We start from the raw sequence: 20,560 nt of genomic DNA on the forward strand, positions 1-20,560 counted from the left end.
TGTTATACTTGCATAAGATGTTTTTTTTTTCTTTCTACAGGTTTTAATTTTGTAATTTTAGTTTTATCATAAAAGTGTAATGTCATTCATTTTATAACAATAAACTAATCCAAATTATAACTGACATTTAACACATATATATATATATATATATATATATATATATATATATATATATATATATATATATTATAGAAAAGCAATAAATGTTGAGTTTTCAGCTTTTTAGTTTTGTTTAAGTTATGAAACAATGGTGTAGACGTCATTAAGTGTAAATAATGATGATGTAATTAATAATCGCAATTACTATTTACTAATCTGATTTTTGTCATAATCGTGCAGCCCTACATTGTGCAGTTACTATTATTTGGTATTTAATTAGTTTAAACTAAGAACAACATTTTATTTAATTTTATTTATGTGCATAATGTTTGTGATGAATAGTTTTGCAAGAAAGCATGTATATCAGAGTTTAGGTGTTTTATTTGTTTGTATAAATAGTATTTTATTCTTTACAATAAAATAAAATAAATGGTTTGGGTCTTGGTCATGTAGAGAACACTGTGTTTTCTCTTATGCAGGAATACTGGACTCCAAATAACCCCATGCAGAACACCATTATTTTGCTGATTGAGCAGATTGTGGTGGCTCTAGGCGGAGAATTCAAACTCTATCTGCCACAACTCATTCCACATATGCTGCGAGTCTTCATGCACGACAACAGTCCTGGACGTAGTGTCACTATAAAGGTATATACACGCTGAAATATGAATGTTAAAGTAATATTTCCAACTAGGATTGCTTAAATATCACTGCAGGCCAACCAAATACAACAGCCAGCATGTAACAATGTAAAAAATCATAGTCAAGTTAGTCTGATATCATTCCATTTAGCCCTTAAACAACGGGAAATCTGATTGTGCCGGTTTAATTTAGAAGAGGCAGGGCTTTGCAGGGGGGGTGGTCGTGCCTTCAAAGCTAGCTTGCTGTTGATTATGGAAAAATATCCGGGGGCCATTTCACAATTTTCAAAAGGAATTGCAAGTTGTGTTTTCAATTGTATCCACATGCAAATCTTAAATTATTATATTAATCTAAACGTAATTGTATATCTTGCATTACTTTTTCTGAAATTACCTACCCTACCTTTAACTATTTCAGTGACTGTGTCTAATTAAGGCACATCTTGAAGGCACTAGCACATCTTGAAATTTAATTGATAATGATTTTTGTTGTTAATGGTTTGATCGATTGACAACAAATTTAAGGTTGTTTTGATGGGGCTTCATAGAGCTATTCAAACTCAACAAAGAATTGTCCATGAGGCCTATTCCTGAAATCTTGTGCTATAAAATGAATGTATGGCAATTTTCCAGGACTTTGGATTTTTTGTTTATTTTTTTATATATAACTTTATCATTATTAATAAATTACAATTATAATGCTTAGTGTAAACAACTGATGCAAGTATATATACAAGGTCTGGAGGAGTTCATGTAATTCTGCTTTTGGCCAATCATAAAGTTTTTTTTCAGAGCTCAAGAAATTTTAATTGTTTATATAAATAAACCTGCCCTTTGTGGGCGTCTGAACCTCGCTGTGAGGTGAGTTGCATTTCGAGATCCTTTCTCTTCTTTCCATTCTTCAGCGCCTCTGTATTGTATATTATTCCACAGAATCAAAAGCAGCTCTGAGGGATTAGCCACTTACATCTGTCACTCAGAAGTAAAATCTAAAGAAAATGGCACAGTGTTTAAAGCTAATTGTCCAAAGAACAGATGGACATACAGATCTTTTGGTTATAATGTGTGAATGGTATTTTAACACTTTTAAAGAGCACATTTGTGTTTTTACTGAAAGGTTTATCTAAGTTTTTATTTAGTGTGTCAGTGTGTGAAAGAATCTCATGTCTGCTGTCTGTGACACTTGTTTCACATTATTTCAATAAATTCACCTGCAGGTTTCAGATGATCTAATCTCATATAAAACCTGCTTACGCTCCCCTCTGATGACTCCTCCCTGTCCCCTTTGTCTGATGATCTGCACATATCAGAACAATTTTATCTTTTTTTTTTTATTTCACTATCTAAAATAATACAGAAAAATAATATAGCTTTTTGTTATAAGTAACAGAAAGACAAAATATTTTTCATATACATTAATTTTATACATATGAATTTATTCAATTTAAATAAATGTTTGAATATCTAATTAGTACTGTACAGCAGTTTATTATTCAGTTTATGTACAGAATGCATTCCCTAAATGATAATAATAATTTTAAAAAATGCACCTAAAGATAATTTACAGCACATTACGTATGTAAATGTGTGTTCCTGGCCAGACTTTGACCTGTGAAAATTCCACTTCACACTTCAAAAGAAAGCCTTGCCAATCATTAGATGTCTTCTCTGCCAGCCCCTGACAGATGTGTGTAGCTACTGGCCAAACCCACATATCCCACAAAAGTAATTCAGCCCTACATCCACATGAATCGTCTCTCCCTTTCTGTGTGCCTGGAGAGCCCATAACCACTGTCTGCGTCACTGGGAGCACTGAGGTCACCCTGAATGAGCACTTAACTGCCTGCCAGTTGTTGCGAGACAGATAAGAAAACAAAAGCTCAGTCATTCATGTGAGCTGCTCTCTATATTTTGACTGGGTTTCCCAACAGCATTTAAAACAAATATGTTTATTTAAAAGATGGCCACCTTGTAGCACTATCGCTAAAAAAAATGTTTTAAAAAAAAGTGGGGGTTAGTAATATGCGTTGCTAAGGACTTTTTCTTAATATTTATATTGACAATATGTTTATTTATATATATTTATATATTGCCTATAATTTGTATGGGTCACTTTGTGACAAGTGATAAGCTGTAACTAATTTAATTAAGATTTATTTAACAGGCTTTGACATAGATATACTGTTTTTCTTGATGTTTTTAAGCAAACTACTACTTTCTGTTTCCTAGCTGCTTATGGCCATCCAGCTGTTTGGAGCTAACCTGGATGACTACCTCCACCTATTGTTGCCACCCGTAGTGAAACTATTCGATGCCCCCGATGTCCCCCTGCCAGCTCGCAAGTCAGTATGAAAAACCTCTGATCTTAAAACATGGCAGTGCCTATGTTTTGTCTTAATATGCACACCAGTCAGTGCTGGTGTCAGTGATTGTGAGTAAATAAAACATAGAGCAATTTGGCACTTTATTTTATTGGTGTTCACTTATTCTGTTAAGCTGAACAAATTGTTACAACTTTTGATATTTTTATGTGGTGTCATGATTTACTTTTTTACTTTTTGAAACGCATGTATTTGGTACTTGCTACCTTATCTTACCTTATCTTTACTCTCTCCTTTTAATGTTATTATTGCTTTGAAAAACCTGTCTCAGATGTTTCTCTACATTGCTTTTGCATAACTACTGGTTGTGAACCGGATTATAGCAATTTGTTTCTAAGAATTAAGGGCTTTCTCTGAATCTTTAGTCTCTCTGCGAGCTGTCGTACCAGTGCTTGTTGTGCCAGTTTAGCGGCAAATAACTGTGATCAATCACTTAATGTCAGTCTTTCACAGCACTCTGGTTGTACTACAGCATCACAATTGAGTTAAAATCACGAATTTAACAGGGCCACTTAAAAACTTTATTTTTGTTATTTTGTTATTTAGAGCCACTCTCATATGCATTGAATCTTTGACTTGTTGCTTAATCGAGGTGTGCTTGAGCTTCAGTTTAGACAATTTAGCGGCATCCCCACGTCAGCAGACTGCTATCACCATGCTTGAGCATGGTGAAATTCTTTTTGTGGAATTATGTGTTTGGTAATGTAATATGTATTTATTGAAAGTCATGAGAGAGAGGAATGCAGTTCTTTCCGCGTTGTCCTTGTGTCTTTTGAGACTTCCTGGATGAGTGATGTCTGCTGATGTGCTCTTGAAGAAAGGTCAGCCAAGTTTTGCTACTAGGTCAAGTTCATTTGGAGATAATGAACAGGGCTGGCAATAATCAGGCCTGGTGGAGTTGGATGCAGCTGATCCCCATTATGAATGCAGTTTTATAGTTTTGGGAATTGGTAGCTTTAGGACAAGTACATTTTCACCCAAGTACAGTTGATGTTAGTTAATGTTTTGCTTAAAGGTCTCATATTAGTCAAATCTAAAAATTCCTGGCTTTATTCATGATAAATGAGCTCTAGGAGCTTTGTAACTACCATATAAGTTTCAAAACGGTCAATCCACAGTAAACTGCACACAGCCTGCATAAAGAGCTGTTGTGACTTCTCTAAAAATTTGACGTCAGATCTACTCATTCACCACTGTTATTCATCACCCAAACACCACCCATCTTCCATTACATTATTGAGCAACAACAACACAGAAACATGTTGAAAAAGGTTCACTTTAACAGACGAAACTAGGTCAGCTGACCTGTAGCTCACTTCATGGATATTAGGAGTGTATAGTAAGGACAGACTCACCATGTCTGTCTAGTCATGATGAAGAACATTTCAGTTTCAGCAAGCACACAGCTACTTTATTATTACAGCTTACAGCTACTTACAGCTACTTTATTATTCCAGCTACAACTAATTACTTAGTCATGAGATGCAGTAAAATACTCGCACGTAACAGCAAAAGAAAATACTTTATTGAACCTTTTCTGATAAGAAGTGTGCAAACTTAAGCATTTTTTTAAAGACAATTTCTGTCCAATGTGCTGATTTTATCGTGTTTAACCACAGCTGTCATCGTTTGACAGAGGCAGTGGGTATATATTTATAATTTGAGGCTTAATAAAGTAAATTCTGGCACTCAGTATCACAAGAAACTTCAACAAGGTACAATATGGGACCTTTAAATAAAATAATCATTTTATTATAAGTATGTTGGTTAAATTTTCAATTTAGAGGTAGTGAAATTGTTTTCGCAGCAGTGAATCAGGTAACTCCAACGTATCACAGGATCACACCACACAGTGGCTTTGACCAGCTCCCAAAACCTTTTTTACAGACAAGAATCTGCGTTTGATCCCTATTTTCCTACTGATCAAGTGTTGAGCTAATTTTTAAAAGTGTTGAGTTAATTTTAAAATCAGTATTAAAATTAATATTAAAATCTTTGAATATACCAAAGCCAAATAATTAGATTAGATTAGATTAGATTAGCAATTAAATTTAACTCTTAAAAAAGTAATTTTCTAAGATAAGAACTGGCCTGTACTATTAGTCTGTCACCAGTACATTTATATTCATGTTTAATTGTTTAATTTTTGGTGTTTAGGGTTGCTTTGGAGACTTTAGATCGTCTGACTGAGTCTTTGGACTTCACGGATTATGCCTCAAGAATTATTCACCCCATTGTGCGCACTCTCGATGTTACTCCAGAGCTGCGGAACACATCAATGGACACACTGTCCTCACTGGTTTTTCAGCTTGGCAAAAAGGTACAAACTCAAAGCCTGGTTTAAATCCTGCAGTACTGTGATAGTTTTTTTGTTTGGTGGCGGTGTAATTTATTATATTGGTGGTGGGGGGTGGCTTTTAAACTATTTTTTTCAATTTAGATTTCTATAATTTTATGCCATAAACTTGTTCTGAAGTAACCGTCTAATGATTTCCTAGTGTTTCCCTAATGCACAAAAAGGCTTCCAATCAGAGAGAAGGATGAGGTCATTGCTTTTACCATTCCTTCTAAAACCCTCTTAGAATTACCACTCAACATGTGGCCATCATGAGCACCAGACGCAAGTTTTGATTCCTTTGATCACTGCAGGCCACAATTTTCAGTTTCCTGTGTTTAGAGGAACAACACTTTATTTGTGTACTTACTAGTTGATGGGGTTTAGTCACATGTACACACATGTGCACACATTCTCTCCCAACTCTCTAAAGCATTTTATTATACCATTTGCAATCAAAGTAATATTTCCAGTAAGCTTGCTTTGCTCCTCATCTAGCAAATGTCAGAAGTACTTGTACCAAGTTAGATATTCAAATAAAAAGTAATGATACTAATTTGTCTACAATTAGTACTGAGTACTAAATTCAGTACACATCCTGTATCTGACTTTTTCTTTTAGCTTCTGTTACCCCCCAAAAAAAAGATTTATTTCGATAGTCCACTTTCTTTATTCTACTAACAGTAAGTAGCTTTGCAACTTCTATTTAATAACTTATCACACTTTATTTTATTTATTATATTTAACACAGAGCTACTTATAGTTAGCAGAATTTCTAAAGTGGACTATCTAAATAGTGTAACCAAAACTAGTGCTGTCAAACAACTATTAATTGCACCCAACATAATAACATATGCACATGTTTTTATATAAGATATATTTATATATAATATAAATTGTATAAATATATACATGTAAGTACATATAAGTTTTTTCAAACTATATATTGTATGAGTGTATATTTAATTATTTATTAACATAATAAATAATATGCAGTACACACGTACAATTGTTTTTTTTTTCTTTTCAAAAAAAAAGAAAACAGCAATAGCTCATGAAGCAGTTTTGTCTTATTTGAGAAGTTACTTGAAGGCTAGATGCAATTGCTTTAATTTCATTAATAATCAGTAATATTAACATTTTAATTTAATAAATTTGTGTGTTTAATATCATAGCAGATTTGAGGTAAAAATAAATAGTCTTGTAAAAATAATATGTCTGCTTATTTTTCTTTTACAGTACCAGATCTTTATCCCTATGGTGAACAAAGTCATGTTGAAACACCGCATCAATCACCAGCGCTACGATGTTCTCATCTGTCGAATTGTCAAGGTCAGTATCCGCCCTCTCCATGCCTGCACGCATAATTTTTTTGGTGCAGAAACACGTTTTTTCCACACAGACTAGGTCCTTGATGACGACTCAGTCTTGTTCGAGTTGGTCTGAAACAAATACTTCTTGTGTTCTGGTGGAGAAGCCTGCCTCCGTTTCCTGCATTTGGTCCCCTGTGTGAACCACCACTCAGTCTTAGCTAGTGAACCCAGACTTCCTGTTTCAACACATGGACATTTGGCATCCAAAACTAATCTTGTCTTTGTCTTTCACATGCATAAAATTTTGTACTGATATAGAATTACCTGAACACAATGCTGGTGTAGAGAAAAGACTCTTCTCCTCTTTTAATAAAACCTAAATATTTTTTGTCTCATATTTTTAAAAAAAGGTAACGCTTTAGAATAGGTAACACTTGACTTTTCCCTCAATAAATTCAAAATGTGCTGCTTATTAATAGTTAATAAGGTAGTTGTTAAAGCTGCAATCCATAGGTTTTGCCTATTTATCGCCATCTTTTAAAAACCTGCTATTGCAGTTTCTTCCAAAGCTATATTTAATGCATGGGTTGTACTGAGGAAAAAGCATCACCATAAACCTGATAGTGATTTAGTCTAAAGATCGTTTAGCTCATATCACATTTCATTCATTTCATACAATCCTTTCAGGATTACAATCTGCCATCAAAATTATTATAATTTTTTTTTACTTTTAATTATTGTAGCTGCTATGATAATAGCCTACAATTAAACGATGTGCCTCCTGCAGGATCCTCATTCATTTTGAACATTGGCTGGTTATGTATTTTCTCAAATATTGATTTTTGGGGTCATTTTTAACAAAAAAAGAAGTTACGGAATGCAGCTTTAAGTTTGATATTGGGTAGGATAAGGTCATGTAAAATAAGGCATTCATACGTGCTTAATTAGCATTAGGAAATGGCTAATATTGTAGTAATATGCATGCTAATAAATAACTAATAGTTGTAACCGTAAAATAATGTGTTACCTGTAAAATAAGTATTGCATAAAATTTGTTGACTTTATTGTTAAATGTTATTATATTATTAAGTACCAAAATATAATGTTTAACTTTACCCCAGCATAGCTCTGTTAAATAGTACTTATGCCTTTTAAAGTGTTCAACCCTTTAACCCTGTTACCAAAATTATTATTTTTTTTAATTCATTAGAAGCATTTTTATCAAGAAACTAACTTTTGGTAAGTAGATGGTACTTAATTCTTAGCAACCCTCTTTAGTGGTCTATACTAAAAAACATAAATGCAAATGAAAGACTTTTTGTTAAAAAATAAATAAATAAACCCTTTCTATTTTAAGAATTTGAAGCCTTATGTATTCTGTCTTCTATGCATTCTGTGTATTTTTATGGTACTTGCATTCATTTTTCAAGCTGAGCACAAATTTGGATTTATCAGTGTGCTGTCTTTGCTAACCTGTGCATGTCTCTCTCAGGGCTATACTTTGGCAGAAGAGGAAGAGGACCCTCTGATATTTCAGCATAGACAATTACGTGGTAATCAAAGTGACACCTTGGTTAGCGGCCCGGTCGAATCGGGACCAATGAAAAAACTGCACGTCAGCACAACTGCTCTTCAAAAGGTTTGTATGACGTGTAACCTTCACATTCACATATTGGATGGTTTGTGGTGAACATATGCATGTGCCAATAATAGTTTGGTATTAAAGGAATGTCCTAATCCTGATCCCAATAAAGTCAGCTTCAGCTTCACTGTGAGAAATCGGAGTATAATGTCTAGTTTATTATGTCTACGTCCACAACGTATTTATCTTTTTTCCCCCATTTTAAATATAGTGGTATTGTGTGTGGTGTATTGGTTGAATGAGCTAATTTATCTCGAAATGTTGAAATACTATCACACTGTTCATAAAAATAGTTTTGACTTGCTCCAAGCTTTATAAAAAATGAGAAACATCTTTGCCCTAGGAGTTCCAATAACGTTGAGCTCAGAATATTTCTTGATCTCCTGTTTTTATGTTTTGTTTGATTTGAACCATAGCTACATCTGTTTTTACCACCACACTAGATCATCCTGTTCAGACAGAGATTATATTATCATGTCCTGTGGGCACACTGCTGAAGGCATTGTCTGTTCTTTGTGATTTGTGAAGACATCGTAATGATTCACATTTGTTGCCTGAGAGGTCTTTTTACTAATTACTCCACCATCATCAATTATCTATTGCCCAAATATTGAACAGTCACCCCTGAGTGGCAGCAGCCTTGTGTGTTTTGCCTTTTGTCTTCATTTTTGAAATAAAACACACACACACACTCGTCTGAATGTTATTTTTTTTTTGATAATTGGACTTGGGTGAACCCCAAATCTGTTCCCCCTGCAAAACCAGAATGCAATCACGAATAGGCTGAGGGAAATTGTTGCTTTTGTCTTTTTGCAGGCATGGGGTGCAGCCAGGAAGGTCTCCAAAGATGACTGGCTTGAGTGGTTAAGACGTCTCAGTGTGGTCTTGCTAAAAGAATCATCCTCACCTGCCCTGCGCTCCTGCTGGTCTCTGGCCCAGACGTATATACCACTTGCTAGGTAAAATTCAACTTTTCTTTCTCTGTTTCTCTGTCCGTTTAACAGTGATGTGTCAGTGGTTTTGTCTGACAAGAGGAAAATTATGGAGCCTTGGTTCCTTCAAAACACTATTTCCCTGTTCATATTGTAAAACTGGTAAAAACCCCTATAAATAAATAACGTTGACTTGACTTGATTACCCACATTTTAAGTAACTGTAATCCTGGAATGATTTTCTTATTAAATTTCTTCAAAGAAATTTGTCCAGTAAAAAGTGCTGAACCTTGCAGAAGAAACAACAACCTGGTTAAAGCCTGATTAAAACCGACTTTGACCAAGAAAAAATAACTTTAAACGGTGTTAATTTCATTTACAAATAATTGTTGCTTATCAGAGACATTTTTTTACAATAACTAAATAAAAAAACAGATTTAAATTACAAAAACTATGATGAATATATGTTAACCTTTTCATCAACAAATAAAAAAAAAAATGCTAGAGAGGGACAGTTTGGGGAAAAAATCGAATCTGAATTAATCTCTAGCATGGTAAAAAGGTTTGATGAGCACATATGAATTGTTACATACCGATGTAAATGGCAGGGCGTAAGTTATCATATACTTGCTTCACATGTCAAAAAGGATCAAAAATATTATTGTCTTGGAAAAAGAGGAGAGCAAACATTGGAAAATTCAAAAAAGCGTGAGTATAGAGAACTAAATTCAGTACAGTTTTCTATGCACAAACCTGAAATGCACAAACAGAAAGTCACGTGTGTGTGTGTGTGTGTGTGTGTGTGTGTGTTTATATATATATATATATATATATATATATATATATATATATATATATATATATATATATATATATATACACATTTTTATTTGATTTATTTTCTTCTCTTTAGGGATCTTTTTAATGCTGCATTCTTATCATGCTGGTCAGAGCTCAGTGAAGATCAGCAGGATGAACTGATACGCAGTATTGAGCTTGCTCTGACTTCTCAAGATATCGCTGAGGTCACACAGACATTGCTTAATCTTGCAGAATTCATGGAGCACAGTGATAAGGTCAGTAATGTCAGGTCAATAAATATGGCAGATTTTCAAGTTTATTCAAATCAAATCAGGGGAGGAAAGGCTTAAAAAATTGAAAAAAGATTGGACACTTCTATCCTAAAAAGAAGTTTTGCTCTTTCTTTTTTTAATAACGTTTGTAACGAAGAGTGCTATTTGTTTTTTTTTTTCCTTGGGTTTTTTTTATTTATTTTTTTTGGTGGGGAAAAAAAATCTAAAACTAAATGCAAGATGTACTAAATTTCTCTGGCTCAAAATCGGTATTCTATACAGAGAAGTCATTAATGTGAATAAATGTACATTATTTCCGTTATACAGTATGAGTAAACCTAAATAAAGCACTATAGTTTATTCTTCTTCTGCGCACTTGGACGATCGCATTTCTTTCCATATGATCTCATTGTGTTGAAGACTGAATGAATGGTCCATTTGTTCAGTTTTATTCCATCACAACAAATAGAGCTCACACCCTTCAGTAGTGACATAGCAAATGGGCAGTAAAGTTAGAGAGCTGTGAAGTGAAGAGTTCACGCAGTGAGGGTCTGTTATATAAATTCTTTAGGTTAGGTGCTCATTTTGCTCTGTTCTGGCTCATTCATTATACTATTCCAATCAGTTTTTCTCTTTTATATCTAAAGTTTTTTCTTTACTTTTTTTTTCTTAGGGCCCACTTCCCTTGAGAGATGACAATGGAATTGTTCTGCTCGGGGAGAGAGCTGCTAAATGTCGGGCATACGCCAAGGCCCTGCACTACAAGGAACTTGAGTTTCAAAAAGGCCCTTCTCCACTCATTTTAGAATCTCTCATCAGGTAAGATACAAAAACTGCAGACAGAATTTAATCAAAATTCTGTCTTCATTTAAGTACACCCAGGTAGATCCAAACACATATGATATGAGGTATGTAAACATAGCTTCATGAAAACAAAAAAGACCCATTAAAGTAACCACTAGAAGAATAAACACTAGGTTTTTTTGAGAATTGTCGCTGTCTGAATTCAGTCTCTTAAAAAGGAAATGCAATACAGTTAATACGGCAAACATAACAATGATGATGATAACCCTAGTCTCCTAGTCTCCAGTCTCCAAAGCTAGATGGTCTCTCATGATCTTATGTCACCCCTAGAAATTAAAATATACTCTCTGTCTTTATTATTTAGACACACACACACATACAGGTGCTGGTCAAATAATTAAAGAATATCATCAAAAAGTTGATTTATTTTACTAATTCCATTTAAAAAGTGAAACTTAATTTTGATGATTATAACTTACAACTAATAAAATTAGAATATTTTGAAAAGGTTCAATGTTGAAGACACCTGGTGCCACATTCTAATCAGCTAATTAACTTAAAACACCTGCAAATGCCTTTAAATGGTCTCTCAGTCTAGTTCTATAGGCTACACAATCATGAGGGAGACTGCTGACTTGACAGTTGCCCAAAAGACGACCATTGACACAAGGAGAGCAAGGCACAAAAGGTCATTGCAAAAGAGCCTGGCTGTTCAAAGAGCTCTGTGTCCAAGCACATAGAGAGGAGAAGGGAAGTAAAAGAAAGAAAAAAGTGTAGAAGCAATAGGGATAATCACATCCTGGAGAGGATTGTGAAACAAAACCCATTCAAAAATTTGGGAGAGATTCACAACGAGTGGACTGCAGCTGGAGTCAGTGCTTCAAGAACCACTATGCACAGACGTATGTAGGACATGGATTTCAGCTATCGCATTCCTTGTGTCAAGCCACTCTTGAACAACAGGCAGCGTCAGAAGCGTCTCGGTCTGTGTGTAATGAATGAATATAATATACAACTTTTTGAATGGAATTAGTGAAATAAATCAACTTTTTGATGATATTCTAATTATAAAACCAGCATCTGTACGATTAATTGTATATTTAAAAGGCTCCTTACAAAAGTATAATAAACTTAACATATTTTGCCGTTTTAAAAACTTAAGCACCAAACCATGAAGTGTCTCAGGTTTCCTTTACTGTTTCTGCATTGATTGCTTGTTTTGGATCATCTTCTGGTTATATTTTAAATGTGTTCTGTGAATTACTGGAAGGTGCTTTTGGATTTGAACTTGATTCCTTTATAATGGTTTTAGGTTTAGACAATTGCTAGTGTGTCCTTTTCAGAGTCTCAAAATAATAACGGTTTCATCTGATCTGATAAAGAATAAAAGTGAAAATTTCCAATATGTTATGTTTCCATATGTTTAGTGATGAATCTTTTATTGATTTGTCTTGTTTTACTTCATGGTCTGGGCAGGAAATTTAGGGGAAAAAGGTAATAATATTGCCTTTTAGTTTTGCAGCCTGGCAAATGTGCATTTGATGGCTGAATCAAAAACTAATTCTAATAAATATCCCCTTTAGATTTACTATAAAGCGCAGTGATAAATTTAGCATGGGTAATGATGTGTAGTTTAAAAAAAGTGTAGAATTTATGGTGGGGCATGGCACTGGTGCTTCCTCCTTGTCTACTCTTCAGTGCCGTTTATAATGCCAGGGCTGTTGAACCGTCTTTAAAGGGATGCTCAACCCTCATTCCATCCCAGAAGTATATGCTTCTCTTTCTTCAGATGAACATGAACAGAGATTTTTATAATAATAATCCATTTCTATGAGTTCATGTAATGCAAGTTGACTACATGACTCAAAACCAGATTTTATTTGCTTTTGAGTCATTGTTTGGGCCCGACCTGCTCTACGTGTTTGTTAAGAAGTAGCATATAGTTAGGAACGTTTGACTAAGTTTTGACTAATCTTCAATTCTGAGCTCATTCTAATGTCTTCGTGATGACTGTTGTTGTCACTGTTTCCATACACCGGTTTATTTTGCACTGCAGCCTTACGGAGTCCTTGATCTGTTTACCCCGCAACCTTTTAATTTTACTCCTTCCTCTTTTAATTTATTCTGTATCTAACTTGGCCCTCCTAAGGAGCTGTTTCTAATTTCAGAGTACTTAAGGAGTGCTTGAAGATATAATTTTAATGCATCACAGCTGCCTCCACCTCTCCAGTATTTGTTTTAATATACTTCAGTCTTAGCAAAGGCCTTTGTTAGCTTGGTACTTATTTTTCTACATGAATCTAGAAGAAAACTGTAATTTGCTTGATTGAGCTAAGATCTTTTGGAAAGCTCTGATTACTCCAAAACACAAATAGTGCTTAAAAAAGCATCTGCTAATTCAAAATGAAATCAGTAATGATCAGTTGTCTTGTTAGGAAGTGATTGTGGACAAGAGATTTCATCATTTCATCTAACCTTTACTCTAAGCATGAATCTTCAAATCCTGCAGATGGCATACCAGAGAATCACTCACTAATTCATATTGCACTCTAAAATGGTTAGAGAAATTGCCAATTCTTGGTCAGAGATTTATAATTTGTGGTCAGAATAAATTGCCATTTACTCTTTTCTCATCTTATCAAAATGTTGTCACACATGCATATGCTTTATATCAAAATAGTGCCTCCTGACTCCTAGATTAACATTTGTTGGTGATTTGTATTTTTTTTTTTTTAGTTGCCCAGGTCGATTCAGTATTGTTTTAATTAATATTGTTTCTGTGTCAGCTTTTGAACGTGTTTCTGAGCAGTGTTTTTCTGTGTTTGGTACTGAATGTGCTCTACCGTTGTCAAAATTAATGCATCTCTGAATTAGTAATAAGACATTTTCTCTTGGAACTTCATCAAAACTTTGGAGACTGACCCAGCCCTCGGGCCTGGTACTGATTGTGTTCTGTTTCTTGGGTCCTCAGTATTGTTTTATCTTGTTTGTGTTTCATCACAGTAATACAAGAACAATCTTTTTCTGTGGTAAAGAACAAAGAAGCTAAGAAATGCTGAGAAAGTTAGAGAAAAAGACTGATTTGTTTTCTGTGATTTGCGATGAGACTTAATTAATTTGTTTGTTATATTATAAAAGTGTGATTATAGTAGAATGTGCTATAATGTAAAAATATTTTTCCATTTGGGTGCTTCTGAGGGGACTCTTAGGTGACAAACCCCTGAAGCTGTGGAGTTTTGTTTTGTTTTCGTTTTGAATTATAGCTTTGAGAATCTAATTATCAACTAGTTAGTCACAGGCAATCTTCCAGTGCATTGACAGGTCATGTAAGGCCATATATTTCCTGGAAGCATAACCTCAACTGGACCTCCCAGAATAGAGGTTCTGCACAAGCTGGAATGAAATGGAATTTGCTCATGTTGATTTTAAGTTTTGTGTATTATCAGAAGAAATTATTTGATTCATGTTTTCAGGTGATGGTTTAATATTTATGGTTATTTCTTGATGAATCACATTTACATTGCTAGTCACTTTTTGTTTGCTTTTTACATGTTATTTTTTTTATTTGTGGCCACACTGTCTACATAACCTGGCTGTATGAATCAATATTGACAAAATAATATGAGTTCTGAGATCAATGCAACAACTGGTTTATATAGTTGTCACGGAAACAAAGTGGCTGTTCTGGAAGGTCAAGACAAGTGTGAGGCAATTTTAATTTGATTGTGACATTTTGTCTGTATTTTATATTTTTGGTGTATCACTCCTGATAATTGTAAATTCCTTTTTGATCATTTTGTACCAGAGTAGGCACACATTTTTGGGTAATGCAGAAAGCGATTTTTTTTAAAAATACAATTTATTAAGTATTTTTACTTTTTACACAGTTAATTTTGCTGTACCAGTGAATTTACTATAAAGTCTCTGAACTGTCAAATTGTTTGTAAATGGCTTAGTCTTCTTGCTTTCAATGATCATGTGCATAAAATTCTCTAGAAAAAGCTAAAGAAAATAATTTTTTTAAAAAGATAAATACCATGTATAAAATGCAATTTACAATCAAACATCGTTTCATCACATATTCAGTCCTATCATTCTGTTATACAAATGCATTCCCCCTGAAAAAGTTTGCCTAGTTTAAGCTGTAGATTACATGGATCCATTGATGCCAGGGTTTAGTAGTGAACAGGAACATAAATTGGGTTTTGGCAAGTCTTTATGGCACAAAGTTCTGTGGTCGAATCTTCATCTCCACGCGTTTCAGTGAGTAGTTTGGTCCGTGCCATCCGTACCAGGATATGCCATCTGGATTCTTGGTATGTGACCCATAGCGGTGAAACACACCATTTAGATTAGAGTCAGTGCAGCAGTTGTACCAGTATCCACCTGTGAAAGAAACCCAGTAAGGTTAAGTCAAAGAGTTCATTACAACAGCAGAATCTTTTGTGGTGGGTGTTTGTTTTTACCTTTGCGAAGTTGTGCGCAATTGTCTACACACTTGTCATTGTCTTTGTCTTTAGTGCTGAAGTTGGTATTGTTGTGGTAACGCAGAGAGTCACCAGCATTTCCACTGTAATTGTCAATGAAAAGCTTATAGCTGTTCATCTCATTGCTCAGTGTAAAGAACCCATATTCAGCATAGCGTGTCTCACCCTCCCAGTCCTATCAAAATAGAAAAACAAAACATACAGACAAACTGTCATAAGAAATCTTGTGATGTGATGTTGACTTTAAATATTCATGGATTCATGTTCCTTTTGAGACATTCCACATTGGTTTCATTTGTGTGTATACTTGCCTCTATCTCTATTCTCAATACTGTGGGCTGTCTGGTCAGGCGGAAGATGAGTTCGTTGCCAAGCCAGAAGTCACCACGAATTGTACCAAAACCATTCTTGTACTGCTTCCAGTCGCGGTTGAAGCTTGTCAGACCAATCTTGCGCCTCTGAATGACAGTCCACCCACCACCATTGTTCTCCATGTCACAGTATACCTGGAGAAACCAAAAAGTCATGACAAATCTTTTGAATTGAACATTTTGCTAGCATAAAAACTTTGTGAAGGCTTACATTTAGTTCAGGTGTTCCAAGGAAGTCATCTTTCGGTAGTTTATACTCTCCAGAAATTTTATAGTTCTTGTTGTATAGGGATGCACAATCATATGTTGCGTCTAAGGGAGAGAGAATTCTTGGTTTAGGGTTTTAAAGCCAGGTGCTTTTAACAAACAAAAAGAAGCTTCAGTTTGCTGACTTTAAGCTCATATGTGTCTGTTTCCTAACAAAGCCTCAGTGTTTGCATAGTTGAAGTGGGAAAAGGAAACACAGCATGGCAAATGACTAATTGGGTATTAAACTACAGCTTTGTTCATGCTTCATTTAACGTCTCTTTCTGGTTTGAAAGATTAATAGTCCAGTAGTTTTGGGAAGAAAAATGCTCCATCGTTCTTGCTGGTTCAGAGTAGGAATCAGAAAATTACCTGCTGTGACTTGGCTACTGTTGTAAAGCCAGACATTCCTGCACATGTTAGCCTGTATTATTACCTACTGATTACCTCTAACTGCTGCCCAGACATTTTACAGCTCCTTGGGTACAACTATGTTAATAGTTCCTTAAATTAAAACGTGTGTGTTAGAAGAATCCCATGTGCGTGTATTAAAGCATTTTGGTTGGATGAAACTAAACAACCCTTTGTTTTTATTTTCCTCTCTAATTTTCTTGTCACATTACAGTATGCTGTAAATTTACCCTTTTTTAACATGTACAAATGTAAATTTTGGCTTGATTCTAAAATTTATCAAATCTTACTGGATAAAGTAACACTTCAATTCGTAATTTAGAAATAACCATGCAATTCTTGTTGAAAAATTAAAAGATATATAGGGAACCCATAGCTGGAATAATCAATCACTGAAGCCATATTTACATTAATCTTTCTTAAACATGAGGTAGGCATTAGGTTTAGATGGGCTAGATTATCCTATGACTTAACAGGACATCCTTCAATACTCTAAGGTATGTCAACAGCCAGCATATGTGACCTGTGACCCTGCTGAGTGCAGAAAGTAGAAGAAACTAAGAAGAAACTAAGCTTTCCAGCACACGTTGAGTTATGTGTCAAGACTCACCTGATGTGCTTTGCTGTGGAGCAGATTGGGCGGCCTGCAGTTGCATGATTTCAATCTGATTGTAGATTTCTGAATACTTGCTCTCTGCCTCTGTGACCCGGGACTCATGCTGCTGGTTAAGCTTCTCCAGCTCCATCATTTGCCGCACTACCTTCATGAGATCAGACTCCTGCTTCTTGCTCATTTCTTCCAACATGCTGCTCAGATTGGCCACCTGAATCTTTAGGGAACGCACCTCATCACAGCATTGTGCTGGCTTTGCTGGTTTGGGTGTTGCCAAGTTCTTCTTAAAGGAACTCTGAGCCATCCCGTGACCTAGGAGCAGCAGCAAAAGAGTCAAGGATGTCGCTGTCATCTTCACGCTTTTGCTATAATTTGCAGAGAAAGTTTGAGTTGTCAATTTTTTTTTGCAGATGACACCGTGCGATCCTGGTTGTGTTGCTTTTTCGAATGCACAAAAAACTCTTTAGAATGAAGTTTACAACTGTAGAATATTCTCTGGCCAGGTTTTTCTTCTCTGTGCTTCAGAATCAAAAGTCTGCTCACACCGAGGGCCTGCAGCAGATGCAGCTTAAATATCTTTTAACGTGTGCTGTGCCCTCCCCTTTTTCTCAGGCCCACATCTATTGACACCCCCCACCACCACCACCTACCACCACTAAGCCCTCCCCACCCCTTCTCCCTGGCAAATTTTTTTCCCCCGCCTCTTGTCTGGTCCCACCCATCAACACGTGTGCCATGTACCTTACAATACTTCCATTTTGCATAAGTGGAGTTTGTTTGTATATCGAAGATTGTCTGGTATTTGGATATTTTCTTGTAAAGAAAAGTGCTTCTCCATGTGACGCCCTCTCATTGAAAGGAAGCTGTGTTTTTTTCCATTCTTTTAATTTCTCAAAAACAGCTTGTAATTATTGGAGTGAGTGCTAGTTAAAGGTGAAATGCTTCTAATTTTTTATCTACAAATTAAAGGAGTGGTTAAGAACTTTTTCAGGTGGTATACCACTTCAGAAGTTAAACAAAAATTTGGACCAATTAACCAAATTACGTATTTTCATCAATCCTGTCTTTAGCTACAAGCCATAATTTTGCCATAATTTAGTCAAATCCTTTTTATTTGTATAGAGCTTTTAATAATACATACTGTTTTGAAATCATTTTAAAGATTATAATATATTAATATATTAAAATCTTCTTAAAATAACTTCTTGATTTCAATAAAATAAGCATCAACTGCCTTCTTATAACAATAATAATGAAAAAAAAAAAAAAAAATAGCACTGTTTTGAGCCTTGTGTGTATTGCCATTTTACAATAATCTCTTTTATTCCGGTAAATTGCTTTGGATAAAATCATCAGCCAAATTAATAAATGTAAATAATGACCTAGATTACTATTGTAGGCTGGATCTACATTCCAATGTGGCTAATACATTGATATCAAAAACCCCTTATCATACAATCAATAGCAAATAATTCATTAGTCTGTGCTTTTTTTGTTAAAATTCTGAATTGTTTGTGTTTTGTTATTACCTTAACACCGTGACTACATCAGTCAAAACAATTTTCATTTAGCGCCACAAAGATAGAACAGGAAAAAAATACTTTTTGTTAAAAAAAAATGTATGTGCACAAAATCTTGGAGTAATAGACCTGATACTTGTTTATGTAAAATACAATGTTTCTTCGTTTCACTCTTCATTTTATTGCTTACATTTTACTTATTATTTATTCTTTTTTTTTTTTTTTTTACAATGTTTACTTAGTATTTGAAGGCTACCTAATTGAACTGTATAATATAATATAAAATAAAATAATGCAGTGTGCAGTATATGTCTGTGTATTGGTGTCGATTACTGACATTTTGGTATCGTGACAACACTAATGGCAGGTTTATGTTCCCTCTTATTCAGACAACAAAAGAAAACAGATGTTATGGAGCTGGCTTTTTCACCCCTTTTTTCAGAAAAGAAAAAAAAACACTTATAGACAAGACATGCTCTTGTAACCGTAATGATACTGTAAAGAGGGTGTTAGGAAGCTGTTTACGATGTCATACCACTCTGTAAGTCTCTGTAAGTAAAAAAAAAAAGAGTCAAAATATTAATGTTTACATATATTTGCACCATGTGTACATTCCAATGTTATCAGAATCATTGGAAAGTTCATATGGTGCCTAATTTTTAAAAGAGAGAAACAGATTTGTTTTTGAATTAATTTTATTGCAGAAAAAAATTATTCAGGAATGTGTTCCACAACTCAAAGGTACTATTAGCACAGCTGAAGTCAATGAGGAGGTTGTCTGATTGCCATCAGCCACAGCTAGGTGTCCAGATGTTTCTCAGCAGCAATGGGAGCTTTAGACTGTCGTGAGATCCCAAGTGTTTGCTAATTGCGCAGCATTTTAATCTTAAAGTCCTGAAGCTTTAAGACTACCTGCCTCTGAAGTGCTCAAATTGTTTCTTTTTACAAAACCTTTTGCTAAAGCAGTATGTTAAAACTATGTTTTTCAAATGAACAAAACTCCCCCTAAGAAAAAAACATTATCTGGCCTTTTCCTGTAAAAACTACGGGTTTTGATATCCAAATACTTTAGAGACAAAATGTCATTCTATCTGAAGCTGTGATTGTAACTGTTCACAATGCAGATGTTCACATCACTGTTCACAGGGGTACAGATGGAGCTAGAAATTCCTTTAATACCCCACGTTTATTACCAAATACATGACATAAACTGTCTGGAGGCCTTGACGTCATATCGCCTGTGGCTGTGCCTTGCTTATTTCCAAACATCATGCAACAATTTATTTTCACTGTCACACATCTGTGAGTATTTTAAAATAAAATGAATCAAGATTATTTTCTTCACATCTCAAGCCAGCATCTTACTGTCATGTGTGTTTGTATACTGACCTTTGTTGAGTTTGGGGCTACTTAATTGTATTATTTAATTTTTTAAGGTAACTGCTTTTTTTTTTTTTGGGGGGGGGGGGTAATTAATTAAAATTAACTCAAAGATTCTGTTTACACCCAGTAATGAAATCTGTTTGGTGATCCATTTTAAAAGAAGCTTTAAAAAAGTTCTTACTTTACAAATACTCGTTGGAGTCAGCCGTGTTAAATTAAATGATGATTGGTTTGACCATTGCTAACCACGTTTCCAGAATTATTACAATGTACTAGTTATAATACAGCTTACATAATCTTATATAA

General features: G+C 34.7%; 2 protein-coding genes across 3 annotated transcripts in view; one reads left to right on the forward strand and one right to left on the reverse strand.

The window, feature by feature from the left end:
- The window catches only part of mtor (mechanistic target of rapamycin kinase), a 99,236-nt gene that overhangs the window by 18,501 nt on the left and 60,175 nt on the right, over positions 1-20,560 (forward strand). For both annotated transcript variants that reach the window (XM_043246681.1, XM_043246680.1), the window contains exons 21-28: positions 582-749; positions 2,973-3,085; positions 5,282-5,444; positions 6,699-6,791; positions 8,265-8,411; positions 9,231-9,373; positions 10,260-10,422; positions 11,093-11,238. In XM_043246681.1, coding sequence (XP_043102616.1) covers positions 582-749; positions 2,973-3,085; positions 5,282-5,444; positions 6,699-6,791; positions 8,265-8,411; positions 9,231-9,373; positions 10,260-10,422; positions 11,093-11,238 — 1,136 coding nt within the window. The remainder of the gene's footprint in view (positions 1-581; positions 750-2,972; positions 3,086-5,281; positions 5,445-6,698; positions 6,792-8,264; positions 8,412-9,230; positions 9,374-10,259; positions 10,423-11,092; positions 11,239-20,560) is intronic.
- Positions 11,676-17,810, reverse strand: angptl7 (angiopoietin-like 7). Its single transcript, XM_043246682.1, has 5 exons — positions 17,349-17,810; positions 16,293-16,393; positions 16,022-16,216; positions 15,690-15,885; positions 11,676-15,609 (listed from the first exon to the last, which is right to left on the reverse strand). Exons 1-5 carry the CDS (start codon positions 17,701-17,703, stop codon positions 15,440-15,442), a joined length of 1,017 nt encoding a protein of 338 aa, XP_043102617.1. The 5' UTR covers positions 17,704-17,810; the 3' UTR covers positions 11,676-15,439.

Source organism: Puntigrus tetrazona, chromosome 8 (assembly GCF_018831695.1).
Source record: "Puntigrus tetrazona isolate hp1 chromosome 8, ASM1883169v1, whole genome shotgun sequence".
Classification (NCBI taxonomy): domain Eukaryota; kingdom Metazoa; phylum Chordata; class Actinopteri; order Cypriniformes; family Cyprinidae; genus Puntigrus; species Puntigrus tetrazona.

Coding starts and splice junctions, on each gene's coding strand:
- angptl7 (XM_043246682.1), bottom strand. CDS start 17,703: ATGACAGCGACATCCTTGACTCTTTTGCTGCTGCTCCTAGGTCACGGG. Junction 16,217..16,292: donor TTGGAACACCTGAACTAAAT/GTAAGCCTTCAC, acceptor TGGTTTCTCCAG/GTATACTGTGACATGGAGAA. Junction 15,886..16,021: donor TATTGAGAATAGAGATAGAG/GCAAGTATACAC, acceptor CTATTTTGATAG/GACTGGGAGGGTGAGACACG.